Source organism: Nicotiana tabacum, chromosome 13, assembly GCF_000715075.1.
Source record: "Nicotiana tabacum cultivar K326 chromosome 13, ASM71507v2, whole genome shotgun sequence".
Classification (NCBI taxonomy): domain Eukaryota; kingdom Viridiplantae; phylum Streptophyta; class Magnoliopsida; order Solanales; family Solanaceae; genus Nicotiana; species Nicotiana tabacum.
In genome coordinates this window covers 27,609,094-27,634,276 of record NC_134092.1, presented here as the reverse complement: position 1 = coordinate 27,634,276, position 25,183 = coordinate 27,609,094, and the positions used below count along the sequence as shown (strand labels likewise).

Below are 25,183 nucleotides of genomic sequence, written 5' to 3'. Positions count from 1 at the left end.
TAATAATAATAATAATAATAATAATAATAATAATAATAATAATAATAATAATAATAATAATAATAATAATAATAATAATAATAATAATAATAATAATAATAATAATAATAATAATAATAATAATAATAATAATAATAATAATAATAATAATAATAATAATAATAATAATAATAATAATAATAATAATAATAATAATAATAATAATAATAATAATAATAATAATAATAATAATAATAATAATAATAATAATAATAATAATAATAATAATAATAATAATAATAATAATAATAATAATAATAATAATAATAATAATAATAATAATAATAATAATAATAATAATAATAATAATAATAATAATAATAATAATAATAATAATAATAATAATAATAATAATAATAATAATAATAATAATAATAATAATAATAATAATAATAATAATAATTCATTACATCATGAATTCAAATCCGCACTCATCCCAAGGGACTTTATTTCATGAGACCACACTATTTCAAAACCCACTAATTATCTCATATCCCTCCTTGTGCGCACTTTCACATCTTCAATTGGTACGCCCATTCTGATACTTCTTTTATGAATCCGAAGTTATTTTCTTCCGTTTATCTATTGCTATACCACAACCTGAAGATAACACATAGTACTCCAAGTCCTGTTTCATAATTTGCTGCAAAAGCTCGATACTCAACCATACTATAGACTCGAGATCCTTAGATACCACACTTTAAATTGTTGAATCCACTAGGACCATTATTGAGAGTCACTTGCTCTGACTTGTTCCCAAACATGATCAATTCCAAGGCCCTGCTAGCACATGGACACTTTATCAAGGAAACATCTGACTATTTCACTTTCCCGTGCATTACATCTACACGAAGCATAAACTCTAAGTCTTCCAAAAACCTGTATATGAATTAATAAGGCCAAATATGGCACACATTCTCCAAATACATTGCTCAAATTACCACTGATGTTTTCTTTCCTTAGTTGCAATGAACCACCAATACACCTATAACTAGAAATCGCATAAGTTGACACTACGCAATCCAATCATAGACGGTGGGACTCTCCCACTTAGCTTGAAGCTACAATTACAAAATTGTTGGAATCCACCGAGATTCTTTATTCATTGTTGACATGATCCTGCACACGCAACTTGCCAAATTTTCTCGAAATCCTTCTATTAACCTTTAATAAATACTTCGAACCACTAGCCACATTTACATATTAAATTTCTTACCAGAAGCTTCGTCAATACCACGCAACCGCTAACCTGCTCACAGGAGATAACCCACCCATGGAAATTACATGCCGACATATTCCAACGTTGATGCACTGGGTGCAAATACTACGAAATCAATAGATCATCCTGAGTCCAGGCTCATTCACCAGCTGCACCAGTCCGTTCACTCCCCATGGACGTCAACTAGAGGTGCGACAATACCTTCCAATCCAAAGTCATGTTGTATCCTTCTTCATATCAAGCAACTCCCTCCTGTTATATCCAATCTTCCTCAATATAGCAACTAATATTACAACTTAAGTCCGTAGACCTAGTCATTGTCCATTCTACATCCCAAATCACTCCAAATGTTCCTCAAGACGTGTAATCATCCTGCCACATGTCCTTTATCATCCTTCACTATCCTGTTGTTGTTTTAACTCAAAATTCGTCTCTATAGCACTTGAACCAATAGCTCGTCACCAGCTTTAAACCTTTCTGACGATCATCCTTCTTGAGACATCAACACTAGAAATGTTGCTTCGATCCTGAATCAATGCACACCGCGATCTCTAATGACTGTTTTCCCTATACAAATTCCTAACACCCCGTCGTGAAGGCGAGATGAAGAAAACCATAACACCGGCGAACCTAACGCATTTTACAAGGCGATGACACCACATCAAAATTGAGAATTCTACCACACTTGAAAATATCAAGCTTCGTTACTCCATCAACCCCTAACCTGAACATTCATAGTTCGATTGCCTTTTCTCTGTTGGAGTTAAAACATGGAACTTGGAATCATGTACTGAGAAAAACCTTCTTTCAAGTCGTTTACTGCCCTGACACATAGACAGGCATTCTACCATTACATAAACACTATGCGATAACAACGCATGAATCGTCATAACAATCAATGCCAAATCTCAAAACCTTAGGTAGTATTGATACTGAACTGAAACGATAGAGCGGCCTTCCGCAAGGCGACGACAATAGCCCAATTAATTACACAGGGAGAAGCATCCCGCACTACATCTGTAGTACCATTAAAAATTTCCTCGATCCCCAATTTATAACAAGCGCTTCACTTCGCATAAGATTGAATAGGAAGAAAATATAGGCATAAGTCTCAAAGGAATGGAATCGCACGATAAGGAATCAAAAAGGAAAGTATTCCTAACAGCCCTGTAGCCTCTCGAAGATAAGCACAGACGTCTCTGTACCGATCCGCAAAACTCTACTAGACTTGCTCATGACTCTTGAGACCTACGTGAATCTAGTGCTCTGATACCATGTTGCCACGACCCAAAATCCAATTAAAGGTCGTGATGGCGCCGGACACTACTGTCAGGCAAACCAACCATATTCAATTAACTTAATTACCCATTTTAGTATTTTTTGAAATAAAAATTTCTTCAATGAAATTGTAAATATAAAACCCATAGAGTAAATGATAAATATTTTTAGCAACTAAATTTCTAAACAATTCACAACCATTCCCAAAACTCGGTGTCACAAGTGCATGAGCATTTACTAGGGAATTAAAAATAAAATACAGCATCTGTCTAGAATACAAATTAGACAGGAAAATATAATAACTCTGAAGGAGACTCTGTTAGCTGCGGATCGTAATATAGAATGCAGCTCACCTATGTCTCCACAATTATTAACCACACCTCTGCGCCCACAAGGTCGCGATACATATATGTACCTGCACAACAAAATATGTAGCAAGTGCAATATGAGTACGAAAATAACGTGTACCCAGTAAGTATCAAGCCTAATCTCGAAGTGGTAGAGACGAGATAGCCGACTTTGACACTCACTATGCGTCAATAATAATAATTAAAATAAATTATAATTATTCAAATCAGCATGGTTCACAGAGTTAACAATAATTTTATTCAATTAGCAGAAATAATAAAAATCCTTCAAATGCAACAATTTTCCAATTTATTTATTTAAATCATGCAATTTCAATAAAACTTCTAATTTATCAAATAGCTTTACAAGTTGCAATTCAATTTCAATAAATTTTCAATTTATCAATTAAAACTCATTTACAGGAATAACAATTAATTCCTTAACAAGCAAGACTAATAATTCATTAAACTCCAAGAATTTTTTAATTTATCAATTAGCTTCGCAAGCTGAAATAAATTATTAAAGTATCGTGTAATTATTATTATTATTAAGCACGATTTCTGCGGAGAACGTACGGCCCGATCCAGAGTGTCGTGTACACTATCGAGGGACGTGCGGTGTGATCCATAGATGCATCTATCATGCCGAAGCATTCGGACCGCTCCACAAAAAAGGAGGACATTTTCTTATGTACCTCCGGAAGAAGAGTATATTTATTATGAGATAAATTCGGGAGGAGAATAATTTCTTTTAACAATTAATTAATTTAAACAGAAAATCAAGCATATGATATTTTCATCCTTTAATATCTTTATCTAACAATTCACAATATATTCATATATATCAATTAATATTAATTAATAAAGGAATGCAATTTACACAAGTAATTCATGCTTTGAGCCCTAAACTACCCGGACTTTAGCATTAATAGTAGCTACGCACGGACTCCCGTCACCTCATGCGTACGTAGCCCCCGCAATTAACAACAATTATTCAATTTAATCCATATGGGGTAATTTTCCCTTCACAAGATTAGACAAGAGACTTACCTCGTCTCAAAGTCCACTTTCCAATTATCGCGTCGCGTAAAATTCTCGATTCGATGCTGAAAAATCCGAAACTATCCAAAAGTTATATAAAATAATTAATATTTGTTCAATAAATTCGAAATTCATCTATTAAATAAATTACCCTATCCAAAATGGTAAAATTCTTAAAATTCACCTCGGGCCCACGTTCTCAGATTCTGGAAATTTTCGGATGAAAACGTTACCCATAATCTCAAGAACTTGAATATATAATTTCTACCCAATTCCATAACTATTTTCGTGGTCAAATCTCATTTTTAGAAAAATCAATGTTTTTCATCTAACTCTTTGATTTCTAAGATTTACTAGTTATAATCAACTTATAATCTATGTATTTAACTCAAAGGGTGTAGAATTAACTTACCTCCAAGTTGATAGTTGAAACTCCTCACAAAGAGCTCTGAAATCGCCTAACAATGGATGAAAAATAGAAAGAAATGGACTAACTTTTCGTCCGTTTTAAGGTTCTGCCACGATAGGTTTTTCGCACCTGCGGAAGGAGTACCGCACATGCGGCTTACGCACCTGCGGAAATTCCTCACAGGTGCGCACTTTCCTTCTTTTCCTGGTTTCGCACCTTCGGAAGAAATGCTCGCTTCTGCGCAAGCGCAGGTGCGCCCATCCCTTCGCACCTGTGCATTTTTTCGCTTCTGCACACAAGGCCATCACACCTGCGCATTCGCAGGTGCGCCAAATGCTTCGCATCTGCGATGGCTGGGTAGGTTTCTCTCGTTCGCACCTGTGATTGGTGGCTCGCACCTGCGGCTGTCCAAGTGCAGGTACGATTATGACAGTAGCTGGGAGTTTCAGTCCTTGCTCAATTTCCCAAAATTGGTCCGAGCCTCGTCCGGTTAACACTCGGGACCCCCGGGGGCCCGTCCGAACATACCAACAGGTTTGAAATCATAACGCGTAAAACAACATCAAATCTAAGAATCATACCCTAAACCAAATTGATTCAAACTTAAGAATTTCAAGTTCTTCAATTTAGTTAATTTTCACTATTAAGCACCAAAACGCTTTCGGGTTATCCGAAACCCGATTTGAACATGCGCCCAAGTCTGAAATCATCATACAAACCTATTGGAACCGTCAAATCCGGATTCCGAGGTCGTTTTCTTAAAATGTTGACCAAAGTCAAACTTGTCCATTTAAAGTTAATTTAAGGAACCAAGTGTTCTGATTCCAACCCAAACACTTTCAAATCCCGAACCACCATCTCCATGAGTCATAAATTAATAAAAGCATTTCCAGGGAGTTTTATTTTAGGGAATAGGTTTTTAAAAGTCGAAACGACTGGTTGGATCGTTACACCATACTCTGAACGTGCTTGGATGGAATTATCGAAGGGTCAGTGGGAGGCCCGTAATCAGGGTAAGTTTCCTTTTCTAGTTTGATAAGGTTTTGACTTTCTCCTTGTGTTGTCGAATTCTTATCGGCTATATTTGTTTTGTAGTTCTCCTCAAGGATGTTGCTATGAGGCCTTCATCCGAGGGTGGGGATATACCTCTCGAGTCCCCTGCTCCGAAGCAAGGTGACGAGAAGAAGAGGAAAAGGGACCCGAGCTATATGGACTCGGAGAAGAAAAAACCAAAGAGGAGGCTGGTGCGTAAAGATAAGGGAAGTACCACTGCCCTCCTATCGGACTTGATCCGTCGACTGAGGGATGAGTCCGAAGAAGAAGAAGAAGATAACTCCGAGCTAGTGGCTCGGGTGCGGACCGCTTTGCCTCAAACTCAGGAGGCTGTTGAGAAGGCATTGGCCGGTACCTGCGAATCGGAACGGGGTGCGACTACTTTGCCCCAGGCCAAGGAGATCGAGAGAGGGACCGGTGCCGACACTTCTCGGGCAGAGGGAGGTGCCCCGAGGGATGAGCTTGGGGTGATCGACCTTACTGGGTCCCCTCAGATCTCAGACGCCATGATACACATGACCGGTATGCTAGAAGGCCATTCTTACGAGGGGCCTCAGGGGGCGACTGATATCCACAATAACTTGGATGGGTTAGAGTCCGCAGCCTCAGAAGATGTCACCGGGCTTGGTGACTTGCCAGTGCCAAGGAAGGTACCATCATCGGATGTCAGTGGGTCTTTATCGAGTGCAACGCTGGTGGATCAGTTCCCGGCCCCAAGTGTTAACCCTGACCGCAGGTGGTCGATAGTTTTCTCTGTCCCGAAGGATGCCCGAGTTTTCTCTGCCCTCGTGGGGGTTACTAGGTACCTTAGTTGCTTGGTGACCGAAGAGGACCAAGCCTTGATGGATGCGGTGGAAGCGCCTTGCCTATTCAATGAGGCCCAACATGCTTTGAATCGGGTAACTTCGAGTGTCACTTTATTATTTATTTTAAATTTGAAGTTGTAAATAATCCTAATACCTCTCTTTGTGCTTGCAGGCCTTGGTATTGCACCATGAGACTTTTCTCGGGAGCTCACCAAGAAGAGAGATACTTATAAGCTTCTGAGTGAAAAGCTTCAGACCGAGTTAGAAGCGGCTCGGAAGGAGCATACCGAGTGGGCCGAGCAGGTAAATCGATTACTTGAAGATAGTGACGATGAACTGGACTTCGTTGCTAACGATTTGATCCTGTAGGTTCGACAAAGACTTGAACAAATCGGGCATCTCCAGGTGCATGTAGACACGATACAAACTGAGGCCGAGGAGTTCAAGAAAAACATGGACCTCATAACCTCACAAAAGGAAGCTGTCCAAGCACAACTGGCGTCGACCGAGGATCTTCTTCGGGATGCAAAGGAGAAGACCTCGGTGCAGGCCAAGAGGATCGAGGAGCTCTAATCTGAGCTTAACTCGGCTATTTCTGGCCAAGAGAGCCTGGCCACGGAGCTCGAGGCGGCCAAATCTAAGGTGGCCTTGGCCAATACCAAGGCCGGTGCTAAAGTGGCCCAATTCAAGGTTGACATCGAGGCTATTCAGGCACAGGCCAAGAGCATGGTGGATCATGCAAGGTGGAAAGCTCTAAAGGAAGCCCTCGAGGGAGTCCATGCTCAGGGCTTTGACATACTAGGGGAAATTGAGAATGCCATGGTAGAAGAAGCTGGGGCTTGGAAGTTGGCTTTTCCCGAGGAAGGCTCCGAGATCTTAACTGAATCTGAAGGTGGGGAAGACCCCGAGGATGAAGACGCTGCCCCCGATGAGGACCAGGCCACTTAAGCCACTTAGGCCTTTAGATGTTTTTATTTTTTGCTTTTTGCATCTTTTTTAGGTTGCTTTGGCCATTGTACATTTCTATATCGAGTCATTCTAGCCTTTGTAAAAATATTATATATACAAGGCTTTCTTTCCCCTTTGGCTTTCAAATATTTCCTTCGCTTTATGACTTGTATCCAGAAGGGCCGAAACGCCTTAACATAAAGTAATTTAGGCTGTGTTCAAAAGTTCAAACAAACCTTGCCTTTCCCCTACTTTGTTTTGAGGTATCTTGAGGTTTCGGTGTTACCGGAACCTTTTCCCTAAGTAGGTAGCCGAGATTGTAGTTTGCCGAGGGTAGCCTTTAGAACCAGTTGTGAAACATTTTCTTTTTCGAAGGCCTAGTTTTTGTTACGGGTTTCGAACATCTCCGAGCCGTGTTAATTTGTCTGTAGCCTTTTAGTTCGGGAGCTGCCCATTGGACTTGTTTTCCAGAGCTATCTGGGCTTGCCCAAGATAATAGTCCCCGAGTGGGGTGATCGTTCGTATTCCGAATATAGACTGCCGTTGGGCTCATTATTTTCAGGAGATCAGAAGTACAAAACTCTTTAAGGTATGTAAAGAGGAAAAATTTTAAAACATAAGATTATTGCAAGGAAAGTACTTCTCTTTATTCTTGTGCAAAGCAATCATACATGCGTACATGTTTTATGCCAGGGCTCGAGTAATCTATGTGGGCATGGTTTGTTTGACCGTTTGGACCTTACAATAAGTCCTACATGTCGAAACCCTTCATTTACGAAGTAATTTCCTCGCTAAAGTTAATATCCGAAGGTAAGGGTAATACCACCCCCCCCCCCAGTATTCGAGGTTTATTGTATAGGGACCTCGAATATTGTTGAATTGATCTTCGATACCGATTCATGATCAGACTTTATTCTAAGTTAGAACGATCCATTGTTGCCTCATTAAAAACCTTGCCGAAAAGCCCATTTGGGACAAAACCGGTCTAAGAAAAAAAGAGTGCAACGCATGCTTTCAGACCTAAAAACTTCATGTCGTTTCTTGTTGATCACCTGCAAGTGTTAGTCCGAAATAACAAGGAAATGAAATGGGGTCATACCTTAGTAGTAATATCATTTTAGGTAGGATATATTCCAATTGCTTGGTAGTTGTTCTCCGTTCATCATTCTAAGCTTATAGGATCCTTTCCCGATGACCTCTAGAATCTGGTACGGTCCTTCCCAGTTCGGACCCAATTTCCCTTCGTTTAATTTTTGGGTGTTTAGGGTGACTTTCCGTAGCACTAAGTCCTCGACATTAAAGTATCGAAGGTTGGACCTTCGATTGTACTACCTCTCGATCCGTTGTTTTTGGGCAGTCAATCGAATAAGGGTGGCCTCAAGCCTTTCATCCAATAGTTCCAAGATCCTATTCACGGCCTCATCATTTGACTCCTTTGTTGTATATCGGCATCTGATACTTGGTTCCCCGACTTCGACCGGTATTAAGGTTTCGGAGCCATAAATTAATGAAAACGGAGTAGCCCCGGTACTGAATTTCACAGTCGTGCGGTATGCCCAAAGGACTTCGGGTAGGATCTCCTTCCATTTCCCTTTGGTGTCGGTTAACCACTTCTTAAGGTTTTGGATTATGGTTTTGTTAGTCGATTCGGCTTGCTCGTTTTCGCTTGGGTGATAAGGTGTCTATAAGATTCTTTTGATCTTATGATCTTCGAGAAACTTGGTAACTTTATTGCCGATAAACTGTTTCCTGTTGTCACACACAATTTCGGATGGCATCCCGAACCGATATATGATGTGGTCCCAAATGAAGTCGTTGACTTCCTTCTCCCTAACCTTCTCGTATGCTTGTGCTTCAAGCCACTTAGAAAAATAGACAGTCGTAAATAAGATAAATTAAGCCTTACCTGGTCCCCATAGAAGAGAGCCAACGATGTCCATTCCCCACTTCATGAATGCACATGGTGACAAGACTGAATGCAGCAGTTCCCCGGGTTGGTTAATCATTGGAGCATATCTTTGGCATTTGTCACATTTTTTAACAAACTCCTTTGCATCTTTCTCCATATCAATCCAGTAATAGTGGGCTCTGATTACCTTTTGAACCAACGATTCGGCGCCTGAATGATTTCTGCAATTGCCCTCGTGAACTTCCCTCAGAAAATACTTAGTATCTCTCGGTCCAAGACATATTACTAGTGGGCCAGCGGACATTCTTCTGAACAAGGTTCCATCTTCGGACAAGGTGAATCGGGCTTCCTTTGTACGCAGGCCCCTCGATTCTTTTGGATCTGAGGGAAGTTTCCTGGTCTTCAAATATTCTACTTATTTATTTCTCCAATCCCAATTTAAGCTTGTGGAATTTATCTCGGCATGACCTTCTTTGACTACTGACCTCGTGAGTTGCACAACGACCCTTAATTGTGCTCGTCGTCCTCGACCAACGACCCTAAGTTTGCGAGGGCATCGGCCTCACTATTTTGATCTCGAAACACGTGCTTCAAAGTCCATTCTTTAAACCGATGTAATGTTACTTGTAACTTATCTAGGTACCTTTCCATTCGTTCTTCTCTGACTTCGAACGTTCCGTTAATCTGATTCACCACAAGGAGGGAGTCATACTTAGCTTCGATTACCTAGGCCCCCAAGCTTTTTTCTAGCTCGAGACCTGTAATCATGGCCTCATATTCGGCCTCATTGTTAGTCAACTTCACAGTTCTAATAAATTGTCTAACCACGTTGCCCGTGGGTGGCTTCAGTACAATGCCAAGTCCGGACTCCTTTGCATTCGATGCACCATCCGTAAAGAGGGTCCAGATTCCCGAGGACATTCCTGAGTTTACCAACAACTCTCTTTCGACCTCGGGTATTAGGGACAGTGTGAAGTCGGCCACGAAATCTGCCAAGATTTGAGACTTAATGGTTGTTCAGGGTCGATATTAGACATCGTACCCTCTGATTTTCATGGCCCAACTAGCCAATCATCCCGAGAGTTCGGGTTTAAGCATTATATTTCACAATGGGTAAGTTGTCACAACACATATATGGTGGCATTGAAAGTACGGTTTCAGTTTCCTAGAGGCGCTTAATAAAACGAGCGCCAATTTTTCTAGTCGTGGGTATCTTGTTTCGGCCTCACCCAAAGTCCGGCAAACATAATAAATCAGAAATTGCGTACCTTGTTCTTTCCGAAATAGGACTCCACTTATCCCTATCTCTGATACTGCCAAATATAAGTACAGTTGACTGTTTGCCCTCGGCGTGTGAAGTAGTGGCGGGCTCGACAAGTATCGCTTAAGTTCTTCCAGGGCCCGTTGGCATTCTAAAGTCCATGTAAAGTTAGTTTTCTTCTTTAGCAATAGGAAAAATCGATGACTCTTATCGGAGGACCTCGAGATGAATCGCCCCAGGGCGTCCATGCGCCCGGTTAGCCTCTGCACGGCCTTCACGTTGTCCACTACCGTGATATCCTTGATAACTTTGATCTTTTCGGGGTTGATCTCGATTCCTCGATTGGATATCATGAATCCGAGAAATTTACCTGACCCGACTCCGAGAGAGCATTTTTCTAGATTTAACTTCCTCAATATACTGAAGGTTTCCTGCAAATGCTTCAAATTGTCCTCTGCTCGCAAGGACTTAACTAACATATCATCAATGTAAACTTCCATAGATTTCCCTATTTGTTCTTCGAACATCCGGTTTACTAGGCATTGGTAAGTGGCACCAGCATTTTTTAATCCAAATGGCATTACGTTATAGCAGTATGTGCCATACTTAGTGATAAAGGAGGTCTTTTCCTGATCATCCGGGTTCATTTGTATTTAGTTGTACCCGAAATAGGCATCGAGAAAACTGAGGATCTCGTGGCCGGTCTTGGCATCGATCATGTGATCGATGTTAGACAAAGGAAAAGAGTCCTCGGGGCATGACTTATTTAAATCTTTGTAATCCACACACATTCTTAGTTTGTTCCCTTTCTTAGGGACTACTACTACATTTGCTAGCCATCCGGGGTATTTGACTTCTCGGATGGACCTTATTTATGGAGCTTAATTACCTGTCTTTGATGAAGGCATGCTTGATCTCGGACTGGGGTCTCCTTTTTTGCTTCACCGGATGGAATTTCGGGTCCAAGCTCAATTTTTGAGTGGTGACCTCTGGTGGGATTCCTGTCATTTTGAGATGAGACCAAGCAAAAAAATCCATGTTAGCTATAATAAATTGAATGAGTCTTTTATTGAGCTCGGGAGTTAACCCCGTGCCCAGGTATACCTTTCGATCGGACAAATGTTCGATCAGTATGACCTGCTCAAGCTCTTCGACCGTTAATTTGGTAGCGTCAGAATCATCGGGGACTATGAAGGATCGAGGAACCCCATAATCAGCACCAGTTGGGTCGAGGCCGGCGTCTATGATTGTTATTCGGATTCCTATTTTGCTTTCGAATCTGACTCCTTTGTCGATGAGAGTGTCGATATTGGAATCAATTCATCGACGGTAAACATTTCCTTCGCGGCAGGCTTCTCCCCACTGATTGTTTTAATCCCTTCTGGTGTTGGGAATTTTAGCACCTGGTGAAGGGTTGAGGGCATAACCCTCATGTTGTTGATCCACGTTCTCCCGAACAGGGCATTATATCTCATATCCCCTTCAATCACATAAAACTTGGTCTCTTGGATGGTCCCGATTGCGTTCACTGGTAATGTTATTTCTCCCTTAGTAGTTTCACAAGCCATGTTGAATCCGTTTAGCACTCGAGCTGCGGGCACGATTTTGTCCTGTAGGCCGAGTTGTTCTACGACCCTTGATTGAATGATATTGGCTGAACTACCTGTATCAATTAACACGCGTTTAACTCGAGTTTTATTCATCAGTACAGATATTACCAGTACATCATTATGGGGTTGTATAATTCTTTCTGCATCCTCGTCGTTGAAAGATACGGTTCCTTCTGGTATGTAGTTCCGAGTTCATTTCTCCCTCGTGATTGACACCTTGGTGCATTTTAACATCGGACCTTGGGGAACATCGACCCCTCCGATAATCATATGAATGACGTGTTGAGGTTCTTCTTGCTCGTTTTGTTTATTGGAATCCCTGTTTCTGAAATGATTTTTGGCTCGATCACTCATAAACACTCCCGAAGTTGCCCGTCGTTGAATAACCTGGCTACTTCGTCTCTCAACTGTCGACAATCTTCCATTATGTGGCCATGGGTGCCATGATATTTGCATATTTGGTTGGGATTTCTCTGTGCTTGATTGGTTTGTAAAGGTCGAGGCCATTTGGCATCTTTGATGTGTCCTATAGCCGATACAATGGCAGCTGCGTCAACATTAAAATTATGTTTTGATAATCGTGGTGCCTCTTTAGGTTTGATAGGCCTGTCGAAGTCGTTCTTACTTATAAGCCCTCGAGAGCTCTGACCTCGATCACTTCTCCTTTCATTTCGTACAGGATTTCACCCAGATCCGCTGCTCCTACGATCTCCATTATACGGCTGGTACTGATCCCTGTTCAACCTCGGTTCTCGGTCAATGTCCCTCTTGATTCTATCAACGGGTCTGATAGGATAAACGGACCGGGAAGGAACCCCAAGCTGGTTGTCTTCGACCCTGATCTTTGATTGATACCGATTGTGTACATCAGCATAAGTAACAGCCGGGTATTCTATCAAATTCTGCTTCAACTACTGCGAAGCCACTGAACTTCGAACATTGAGTCCTTGGGTGAAATATTGAATAGCCCAATCATCAGCGATCGGTGGCAGATCCATTCGTTCTATTTGGAATCGAGACACGAATTCTCTGAGCATTTTGTTGTCCTTTTACTTTACCTTGAAAAGGTTCAACTTCCTGGTTTCGACCTTGATGGCCCCAGCGTGTGCCTTTACAAAATAATCTGCAAGCATAACAAACGAATCAATAGAGTTAGGTGGTAAATTGTGATACCATATCATAGCTCCCTTTGACATGGTTTCCCTAAATTTCTTTAGCAAGACAGATTTGATCTTGCCATCCTCTAGATCATTCCCTTTGATAGAACATGTGTAATAGGTGACATGCTCGTTTGGGTTGGTCGTTCCATTGTATTTATGAATCTCGGGCATGAAGAACTTCTTGGGAATCGGTTTGGGAGCCGCGCTTGGGGGGAAGGGTTTTTTCATGAACTTTTTGGAATCCAGACCCTTCAATATTGGTGGTGCCCCCGGGATTTGATCGACCCTGGAGTTGTAAGTTTTCACCTTCTTGTCGTTTGCCTCGATCTTCTTTTCCCATGACTCAACTCATTTTGTCAGTTCTTCGAGCATCTTCATGATTGCAGAATCGGCCACCGATTCCTTCTCATTCGATTTCCTTGAAACCGATTCGACCATGTGGATAACTTCCTGGGACGGCTCGGGCTCGATCCTGCTCGGTGGGTGAATCTGGTTTTGGAACTGGGCTATTGCTGCTTGTTGAGCCTGCAACATTTCGAAGATCACCCGCAGGCGGATCCCTCCCTCTTCGCCGCCACGTGTGCTTTGAGTGGCTGATCAAACGTCTCTATGAATGATGCTCTCGGGATCGATGACCAAATTTGCATTGATGGCTACATGTGAGCTGACGTCGATTGGATCCACAGTCGGAACTCCGTCGAGGCCAACTGGAGGTACGTCGTTCCTTGGTGCTATGTTATCATTTTTGTCATGGTGACTAAAATCATTGTCCACGTGTAGGGGTGCTGACTGAGAGTTCGACATTTTGATCCTGGAATCAAAGATACTCCAAAGAACAAGTATAAAATAGTGTGTGTTATGAAAGTTTGTACCAGGTAATCACTATTATTCTTAGCCCCACGGTGGGAGCCAAACTATTTATCCTAAAAATCGGATAACAATTAAATTTATATGCAGTTTTAAGGATACGTGATATAACTTGATACAAATTAAGAAAACATATTAGAATGGAAATTGACTATAATTGAATAAATGCAAACCACATAAATCGAATAGCCTTACACCAAACTGTTTACCAAATGGAACAGCCTTGGCCCTCGAGTTCCATCAACCTTGAACCAAAAGATGTCTCCACTGATGTATGAACAGAATAACAAGATGAATAAAAGCTAGGAAATGACAATATATTACTTTATGTTGCGTAATGCGTTCCCTGTTACAAATGATCAAACCCCTTTTATATAGTTGGGGAGTCCTACTCTTGATACAATTCTATACAAGGTAAAAAATCTCATGATTTATTAATCAATCGGACTATCATTTATACGTGCCGATATTTTTGCCGTGATCTACAACTGATCGCGGATATTTCGTCCTTCTGTTATTCGGCTCGGCAAATATTTCTCGATCTTGTCTGATCTCAATTTTGTTCGATGACATGATCTCGAGCTTAACGATATAACTTCGCACCTCCGTTCCATATAATTCGAGGTCGAACTTTAACCTACCATATTTCAGTCTTGATTAGTCACACAAGAGGCGAACCCGGTTTGACCGTATACATAGTCATTCTAGGAGAAAACGACGACCACCCAGTATACGTGAGTAGTTTTAAATGTAAAGATCAAGAATAGACTAAAAAGGGAGATGACTTACAAACTAACCTGTATTAGGTGGTTGTATTTAAAGGATGTTAACCAATTAACATTTTAACAAAAGGTATGGGAGAAAGGAGCTTGGGATTTTGAGGGAGACGCGGTCATCCTGTGAAAGTAAATATCATGTTGCACTAAAGAAGTTACAACGGAAGTGCTAGAAGTGTCTAAAGGTCTATGACCTCGGCCATAGAAATCTCAGTGGTGGAATGAGGAGTTACAAAGATTATTAAAGCTAAAAGAGAGTGTTAAAGCAAAAGATGGAAATCCTGAGAAGAAGCTATAGATGGCTTGTACCAAAAGTTAGGGACAAAAGAAGGGGAGAAAGAAATGTTTAAACCAGCATGTCTAAGAGAGAAGAGAGAAGGATTTAAACTAGGTGAAGTGTATTAAAGACTATTCTCAACAAAAAATGATAAGAGATAACAAGATCAAGGAGAGATGGAAAGGATATTTTGATTAAATGTTCAACTTGAACCAAGAGAATAACATTTTAGGCTTTCGAACGTCTGTGTATATAAAAGCTTTAGCTATACCCGTAGAATTAGGCTAATAGAGGTAAAGTATGCCATGAAAAATATGAATGTTAGAAAGGCTTGTGATCCAGATAATATCCCCATAGAGGTTTGGAAGTGCCATGAGAAGGTAGGAGTAGTATGGATCATTAAGCTATTCCATACTAAGAAGTGGTAAAATACCGAAAGAGCGGAGGAAGAGTACCTCGATTCCAGTCTATAAGAACAAAAGAGATACTCAAAGTTGTATGAACTATCGTGGTATTAAACTCGTGAGTCATACAATAAAACTTTGTAAAAGAGTGATATAGCATTAGACTTAGGAACACGACAAGATGGTAGAAAATTAATTTACATTTTTTCCTGGTAGATCTACAATATTTTTGGCTATCTTGTAGCTCTTTGTGAGCAGGTCTATGTATTTTTTTTTGGTAAGGTCCGCTTCTCCCTCTCGCATCGGTTCTGCATCAGATGATGAGCCTATGCGAAAATCCGACATGATATGGTACCCCAAAGTGAGTAGGCATGAGAAGAAAGAATAGTGGGATGCTCACGCTCTCGTTGGATGTGACAGTCAGTTACGGTGGGTAAACTAACAAAGGGAAGTCTCTAATCTAGAGGGTTCTCACGCGAGCAAGCCGCCCTATTCTATTACCATAAGTGGCACTAGCGCGACCTTCCTTCAGCTGGCTTCGCCCTATCTATTCATCTATTTTCTCAAGAAAGAAAGATCTACACATGGTGTTTATTGATATAGAGAAATTATATGATAAGAGTACCACGAAAGGTCCTTTAGTTGGTGACGGAGAAGAAAATAATTCATATTAAATATATAAATATTATAAATGACATATATGAAGGAGTTATCACTAGCGTAAAAACTGTAGTAGGAGATACATAGGAGTTTTCCATCATAGTGGACTTACACCAGGGTTCTGCATTGAGCCCCTACTTATTATCCTATTTGCTGAAAATATTATGCTAATTGACGAAATCAGCGAGGGTGCCAACCAAAATCTTGAGCTATGAATAAATACCTTAAAGAGTAAGGGCTTTAAGATAAGTAAATACAAGACGAGTACATACACTGCAAGTTTAGTCAGCTGTAAAGAGCAAAGTTGAGGTGAAACTAGATGGAAGTGCAGTGCCAAAATATAAAAAATTAGATATCTAGGCTTGTTATTTCAAGAAAATGGAATGATAGATGAAGATGTTACGCATAGGATTAAAATCGGGTTGTTGAAATAGAGAAGTACCATCGGGGTGTTATGTGATAGAAGGATGCCTACCAAGGTGGACGAGAAGTTCTATAGAACAACTATAAAATCAGGTATGTTATATGGTAATAAATGTTAGGCTGCTATAGTTTAATATATTTACAAGATGAGTGTTGCAAACAAACGCTAAGATGAATATGCCGCCAGACAAGATTAGATAAGATTAAAAATGATCATATTCGTCAGAAAGTGCAAGTATCACACATTAAGGATGAAATAAGATAAGGTCGTTTAAGATGGTTTGATCATGTCCTGCGTCGACCTACAGATGCATCGATCCATAGGTATAAATCTATGGTGGGAAAGGAGTAAAAAAGGTACGGAGTAGACCTAAAATCACATGGAAGAAAGTTATCTTGAAAGACCTACAAACGCTTCGAATCAATGTAGACTTAGCAAACGATAGGGCACAATGAAAGGTGAAATATTCATATATGTGATATCTACTAATTGGAAATCGATTTTACACTTGGTAGAGAACTTCTATTATTATTATTATTATTATTATTATTATTATTATTATTATTATTATTATTATTATTATTATTATTATTATTATTATTATTATTATTATTATTATTATTATTATTATTATTATTATTATTATTATATTTTAGAGTCCCAATAATCTTTTTTTTATCTCTTAAAAAATACTTATTTAGCTAAATGAAAGGGATGAGAATTCATATCACCAATCCTAACTTGCTTGGGATTGAAGCATAATTGTTATTGTTATTGACATTGAATAATATTATTACACCATTAAATAAATATGACCTAACAAATAATTGCATATAGTGAATTTAGTTTGATTACACAATAAATACAGTAAATTATAACCAATTAAAATACATTATAAATTTTTTATACATCATTGTGTATAAGTTAAATTCACTTCAAAATGATGAACATCTAAGAATGTAGCTTAGCGATCAATGAAATGCATAAAAACTATGGAAAATCAAAGTTCAGATTTTAACATAGATAAAAAAAAATACTAGTTGATTTTTTCTCAATCTCCCTAAAACTTAATAGATAGCGTATACTTGTAACAATGAAGAGTAGCAACTATCAAATAGTCAAGTGGGTGAAAATTCCAAGAAACTATTTTTCAAATCACAACATAGACAAAAAAACAGCAGTTGAGTTATTCTCATCTACCTAAATCTTAGTATGCTAATACTTCCCCGTTTCAATTTATATGAACCTATTTGATTGGACACGGAATTTAAAAAAATAGAGAAGACTTTTGAATTTGTGGTGTAAAATGAGGCACATATATTTTGTGTGGCTATAAATCATTGCATAAAGGTAAATTGTTTTCAAATAAGAAAAGAGGTCATTCTTTTTTGCACGGACTAAAAGAAAATAGGTTTACGTAAATTGAAACAGTGGATGTACCAAATAGTGAAGTGCATAAGACACCACACCACCATATATAAAAAGTTCCATTGAAAATGATACCTCTCAGTCCCAAAAGAACAATAAGTAATATGGGGTTTGCAGAGGCCGGGACAGAGATTGTAACGGCTGGGTTCCCTCGTCAAAAATAAATATGGGATTTCAACATCAAATATAATAATATGATTAAAATGCCAAAAGTGTCGGTGGACTAATAGGGAAAGCTCTCTTCAAGCATCTCTGCTAAACTATTACAACCACCACCTTCTAAAAACATAAAGAAAATGACAAGACTGAGCCCACGGATGGACAGAAACAAACAACACCTCAATCTTCTTGTGATTTCGATTCAGAAACCTGAATTATTGTTAACAAAAAATGGTTTTGGTTCATATCATAATGTTCCAATTATAAGCAAAATGGGTCCTGGTTGACATCATCACCCAACTTAGGTAAGACATGTTTGGTACATAAAATATAGCTCTCCGCATTACAAAACCGGAAGTTATTCAACGCATAGAAACGAATTAAGAATTTTAAAATCACTGCATGGGAGGCGGAGCAAAAAACAAATTAAGAAAAATGCGAACTTACACAATGAGTAAATACACTTGTAATTACTGCTGAAATTTAACAATTTATATGTATATAAAGATATTTCTTTCATTCTATTTACATTGTGTAACTTTTTAATGAAGAAGATTTCTTTTCATTTGCTTAAACTTTTGTGTGCAAAATTATGCTGCAAGTGGGTCCGCACATTACAACTATAAACAAAAATTCGGCTTTTTACTTTTTTGACGCAATGTAAGGAAACTTAGTATAAATATATATACTTATAAATTGTAACTAAATTTACATAATACAGGTCGAAAGCAATGAGTGCAGGCTTAGTTATGCCAAAGTTGCATCTACCCCAGTCGACAAATCATAAATTGGAAAGATAGGATAGAAAGGAAACTTTCCAAAAAGAAGTAAAAAAAATGATGTTTTTATTTATTTTTCTTGGTTACTGTTTGAGAGATGTTTAGGAAGCAGCTTGCTTAAATGCAACAGTGGGAGCTATCCTGCAACTCCTCCTCTGATGCTCTTGTACAAGTTCTCCAGCAAACCAGTCAAGTTTCTCTAAATTGCTTTGCTCTGCAATTTTCTTACCACCAAAAAGCACAGATTCTACATTTTTTTGTTTTAGCATTTCATCTGCAATTCCCACGAGCTTTTTCACATTGCTAGGACTCGAGTCAGCATCTATGTTCACCCCACAACGACCAAATCCCGACCCATTCGCTTGTCATCAAGAAGAAGAGTTTAACTTTTGTCGTCAACAAGAAGAGTTTAACTTTTATATATATACTGATATATTTATAAATAAATAAATAAAACTATATTATCAGGTCACCTTAAAGATAACTATAAATAACTATTCATAAAATACACATTGTAAAAGCTTTTATAGTATATAAGTTATTAGAGGCGGAGCCAGGATTTCAAACATATGGGATCTGGATTTTAGAACGATGACTTCTAAATTTAATATTTATACATAGTTAATAAATTTTAAACACCAAGTACATTATTTGAGCAAAAGCTATTGGATTCGGCCGAAACCCGTAGCTCGGCTTGTGCCCTCCACCCCCCTCCACCCCCCTGTAAGTTATAACATACCCCGAAAATGTAGTGGAATCTTGAAACTCATGGAGAACGTTAATTATTTACTCTACTAAGAAATCATACAGTAATACAGAAAGCATATATGTAATATGTTCCATACTGGAATTTGTTTAAGTTATCCCATTATTCTTTTGAATCATCTCCCTTGGAGATGATTATACGTCATCAATCCAATTATCAAATCTTCTCCATATAATATTCTCTACGGCACATTCCATTGGTCAATTTCTCCTCCCTGAAACAGTACATATGGGTTTGCTCGATGGTCAGTACCCCACCTATAACCTTACAGGTTGAGTCGCCGGACGAGCAATAGCTCCAACAAAAGGATTCAAAGAGGAATCAAAGTGAGAAAAGAAAAAGAAAAAAAAAAGTATGTATTTTTACATCCACAGACCCCAGTAAGCCTGTAACATTCATTATCTTTTAGACCCTTCCTTAATAAGTAATCTGTAAAGGTAAAGATCCCACCTTTGGCCGAATAATAGAAAAGGATAAAAATTAGGGCAAGAGAATAATTAGGAAGGTCTAATTAATAAGTAGTAGAAAGATGTGCAATTGTAATCAGTCCTTACTTTGAGCAACACGGAATCTCACTAATTAGACTCCAGGTTAGTTTAGCTTATACACATTGTTCTTATAAAAGAAGTTATACACTATCAGATACAAACTACATGTAATCGTTCATAATAAGTGAAATTGGTATTCTAGAAAATTAGGTAGCTAGGTTATATGCTACATTGTTCGTATAAAAGAAGTTATACACTATCAGATACAAACTACATGTAATCGTTCATAATAAGTGAAATTGGTATTCTAGAAAATTAGGTAGCTAGGTTATATGCTACATAAAGTTTAGCTTATACACATTGTTCGTATAAAAGAAGTTATACACTATCAGATACAAACTACATGTAATCGTTCATAATAAGTGAAATTGGTATTCTAGAAAATTAGGTAGCTAGGTTATATGCTACATGTTTAAATACACTGATATTATCAGTGTCCCTAACTTAAATTTGTAACCAAATCATTCCTAGTTAATTATGGGAAACCACAGCTGTGAACATTTACTGTAGTAACTGGCAAGGAGTGCAACATTGATCATTCAGCAACTAGCCAACATCAGATATTTTCCATTTCTGGTACCAAATTATCCAGTGCCAGCCAGACTTTAGAAAAGGACTGCCCTTTTTATTCCCAGGTGGATAAAAAAAATCAATCTTTATCATTAACTATTACTCCCTCCGTTTCGGTCCGTTCCAAAAAAAAGACCCCTTTCTAAATTTGAAAATAATTTAGCTTAAATTTTCAATTCTACCCTTAATGAGAAGATTTTATAGTCACACAAATACTCCCCTTTTGACTTGTTTAGATCCATAAATTTCAAAAATCTTTATTTTTTCTTAAACTTCGTACTCAGTCAAACAGATTCACATAAAATGAAACGGATAGAGTACTAGCATTCGTATTTTTTTCCCTTTTCAATCAAGATCAACCAATCCCCTGTGTCCAGTTGTTTGGCAACGACAACATTGTTTGTAGTAGCCACATTCATTAAAAACTTTCCCTAGTTGCAGTGACAACTATGATTCCTCAGAATTAAATTGCAAGCACCCAAAATATGAGGAGAAGCTTGTTAAATTCCAAGGCACCAGCTTTCCCCAGCCTGTCCACTTTCAGGCAACTATGTTAAATCCAATAAATTGAAGTGTATCTCTAGGTTTGGCTGAATCTACATTGTTTAATAGCCTTAACATAAGACATTCGTATTTGTGTCAAACAAATATATCTTTTGAATAAAATGTAATTACTTAATACTTAAGTCTTTCAGAAATAAATATCAAATAGAGATAAAGAATAATTTAGTCAAACAATCATTATGATTAAAAAAAGGTGCACTAATCTTCCGTTGTGTCCGGGAATTGCGGACCACAAGGGTCTATTGTACACAGTCTTACCCTATATTTTTGTATTTTACGCAGTCTTATGCTACATTTCTGCAAGAGACTGTTTTCACGCCTCGAATCATTATGATTAATCTTATTAAATAGTTTTCAGTTTTCAGAGAGCTAAAATCTTAAATGACAAATAAAAATGACACAAGAAAGCATACATTCTTATAAATTTAAAATTAAATTATTTGATTTTGATGCAAATATAATACCTGAATGCGGACGTAGTTATTGCTACGACATTGGCCGAAAGCCATAGCAACGGAGTGATCCACCATATCGGCGGTGCCATCGCCGGAGATGCGAGCCATAGGTTTAGCCCAGTCCTTAGCTTTCCATTTTTTAACATGTTCATATTCAAAGCTTCCTTCTAAAAGCTGCCCTGTTCCAAGCGAAAGTACCAAAATGTCCTCAACCCCTCTAACAAAAGGAAACTCCTGTTTGTTATGAAGCACGTGAGTAATCGCCGCTGCCGTCGGGTTACTCATAGCTAAACCGCCGTCAACCGCCACACACCCGGTTTTTCCATCGACAGATTTCATACAAACCGGGTCGAAAACTCCTGGTTCAGCCGCTGTAGCCTTACAAACTTCCCATAATCTGAAATCAAAGCTCTCCGACTCAAAAGCGTCGGCTCGAGAGAACAAAAACGGCGCCGTACTTGACAGGTCATAAACCGGGATTAAAACCGGTTTAAGCGTATCCTTTAACGTAAGGCTTCGACCTGTTTTTTTATCCACAAACGCTTCTTTCATCGCCTTCTCTAACCCGGAAGTAGATGAAACGGTGTTGCCGCGGCGGAAAACTCGCCGTAGAAAATCCTTTCCGGCATTATTTGACCCTTTCAAAGGGTAAATTTTTTTACCTTGTTCAACCAGAAGCTTCCACGTATCCTCAGCTTGAAAAACCGGACGTTTTTTATCTTCTGTAGAAAAAAGCATCGCCGTGAAAATTCCTCCAACACCGGAACCGATAGCGACGTCGAAATAATCAGCGATTCTAGCGTGTGAATTTCCCGATTTAACCTTCAACGCTTGTTCCAAATACGCTAAAGCTTTTCCCGATAATATGTTTCGCATTCCACCACCATCAATACTGAGGATGCATATTTTTCCTCGTTGATTTTTGATCGTTGAAACGTCATCGTTTTTGTGCTCTTCAATCGGAGAAGTTAATTCTTTAGGTACCCAAAGCTTTTGATCATTGTAACCGAATAAGAATTTGCTTTCTAAAATAGAAAAAATTTCATAACTTAGCTTATCTGTATCGATGCTCGGTTCTTGTTGCGTATTTGATATAGCATTACACGCCATTTTTGAAGGAGCCCAATTCAATAACAGACCCAAAATTCACGGCAAGCAGCTCAAGATTCAATCTTTAACCCATTTTCCTTCAGTTTTTGTATAAGTTTATATGTATGTATGTATTTTCGGTTACACGTTTGAAGCGTGAATTGAAGAGAGTCTATATTTGCAAAACTACAAGGGAAGATTTTTGGGCTGCGTACGGTGCACGTTCACTTTCCTTTTACCTTAGAGTGCAAAAATTGATCAGAAAAGTGATTTTGAATAATAAATTTTGTTTTTGTGTGTGGGTATATATATCTCTTTTCTGTTTCTCTTTCCCTCGCTCTGTATTTATATTGAGAAGGAGGGTTAGAGAAAAAAAAGTGGTAGCAGAGATTGAATATATGTACACAAAGAAAGATTATTTAAGCAAGAAGAAAATTAAGGTTGCAGAGTATGTTTTGTAGTTTTTAACCAAAATGATCCTTTAAGTTTGGATAAGTCTATTTTCATCCTTATGATCCTTTAAATTTGGATAAGTCTATTTTCATCCTTATTGGTAATTGCTTTAAACATATACATAATCTTTTTTTAAAAATAAATAATATATATATATATATATATATATATATATATATATATATATATATAAGTTTACAAAAGTTGAGCATTTTTGGTCCAACCGGTGAAATTCTTAGAATTTAAAATAAATGAAAATGTACGGAACCCTTCAATGGACAATTTAAACCTAACGAAATGTCATATATTTTTTACTTGTTCGAACTACATGGGTTTTGCAATTGGAGATTTCTTGTCTAATTTTATTTTTGATTGTGTTCAGATGAATCATTTAGAATTTTAATGATATAACTGGTGTATCAAGAGTTCTATTGAGTATTATTAAAGCTGAGCTTATTCTCTTTATTAGGATTGTACAAATCGAACCGGAAAATCGCACCAAATCGATTAAAAAACCCAACTAGGTTTGGTTTGATTTGGTTTGATATCGAGTAAAAAAATATAAACCAAACCGACATATAAATATATAATTTTTTATATAGAATTTTATTTAAAAGATATTTAGAAATATTTGAGATCCTCTCATGGGATATAATATTTAATAGAACTATAAAGTGCATTCATTTTTATTTACTTTAAATAATAGATTGTATCACTTTCTGTCACGACCCAATTTCTCCTCCTTATTACGTCATGACGGCACCTAGTCTCTACGACTAGGTAAGCCTAACATTTTGCGGAATAATGAAATGAAAACATAAATTTAACAACATAACTGGGTACCATGCCGCTTGGCATGTACAATAACCAATTATTCAAAAAAAAAATACAGTAATCCCAAAACCCGGAACATCGTGAATCACCAACTACAGAAGGAAAATCTAGTGTCTCTATACATCAGAGTCTAGCAAAAGAAAAATACAGAAGATAATGGACATGCGAAAGAGTAGAATGAGACTCTGAGGTCTGCGGACGCGGCAGATATACCTTGAAGTCTCCAAAGTTATCTCGGCTCACTCACAGTGCGGCTGATAAGGAGCACCTGGATCTGCACACGAAAAACATGTGCAGAGAGTAGCATGAGTATACCACAATCGGTACCCAGTAAGTGCCAAGCCTAACCTCGGTCGAGTAGTGACGAGGCCAGGTCACGACCCTACTGGTATATATTATAATAAAGCAAGGCAGGAATGAAATATCGCAGTAAAATAAAGACTGAAATTTAACAAGAAAGAATTCATAGAAGGTAGCAGCTCAGTACACATAAATACAACAGGGGATCTCCCAAGATACCGTCTCGTAGTCTCAAACGCAAATGTGCAGGGGAATCTCCCGAAATATCATTCCGTAGTCCCAAAGTAAATATGCAAGACAAGGGGATCTCCGTAATACCGTTCCGTAGTCCCAAAATAAATATGCAGTACAGAGGGATCTCTCGGAATACGGTTCCGTAGTCCCAAAGTAAATATGCAAGATAAAGGGATCTCCCGGAATACCGTTCTGTAGTCCCAAAATAAATATGCAGTATAAGGGGATCTCCCGGAATACCGTTCCGTAGTCCCAAAGTAAATATACAGGTCAACCAACAGAAGTAACAGTTGCAGCAGGAAAAACTACAATTGAGAAAAAGTTCAAGTCAAGGAAAAATAGGAATTTCACTAAAACATGTTGCACGGAGTTCAGATAAACAATTAAGGCAAGTAGGCATGCTATTTTAGTCTAACAGGATACTACACATGTTGATAAGACTCAAATAAGAAGGAAAATAGGTTATTACTTAGTAGAAATCGGGCTTTTACAATAATTAGCCCGTGTACGTACTCA

The 25,183-nt window shown here is 38.3% G+C and overlaps 1 protein-coding gene across 4 annotated transcripts; it reads right to left on the bottom strand.

Moving 5' to 3' along the window:
- Positions 1–2,765: 2,765 nt before the first annotated feature.
- Positions 2,766–23,254, bottom strand: LOC107804199 (patatin-like protein 6). Of its 4 annotated transcripts, none has more exons than XM_075227849.1 (2): positions 21,767–23,254; positions 2,766–2,951 (listed from the first exon to the last, which is right to left on the bottom strand). In XM_075227849.1, exons 1-2 carry the CDS (start codon positions 22,865–22,867, stop codon positions 2,907–2,909), a joined length of 1,146 nt encoding a protein of 381 aa, XP_075083950.1. In that variant the 5' UTR covers positions 22,868–23,254; the 3' UTR covers positions 2,766–2,906. The 4 variants fall into 4 exon arrangements, with proteins under 4 accessions (XP_075083950.1, XP_016483526.1, XP_016483528.1 ...); XM_016628040.2 differs by lacking the exon at positions 2,766–2,951 and adding an exon at positions 18,715–19,215; XM_016628042.2 differs by lacking the exon at positions 2,766–2,951 and adding an exon at positions 19,084–19,240.
- Positions 23,255–25,183: the final 1,929 nt, after the last annotated feature.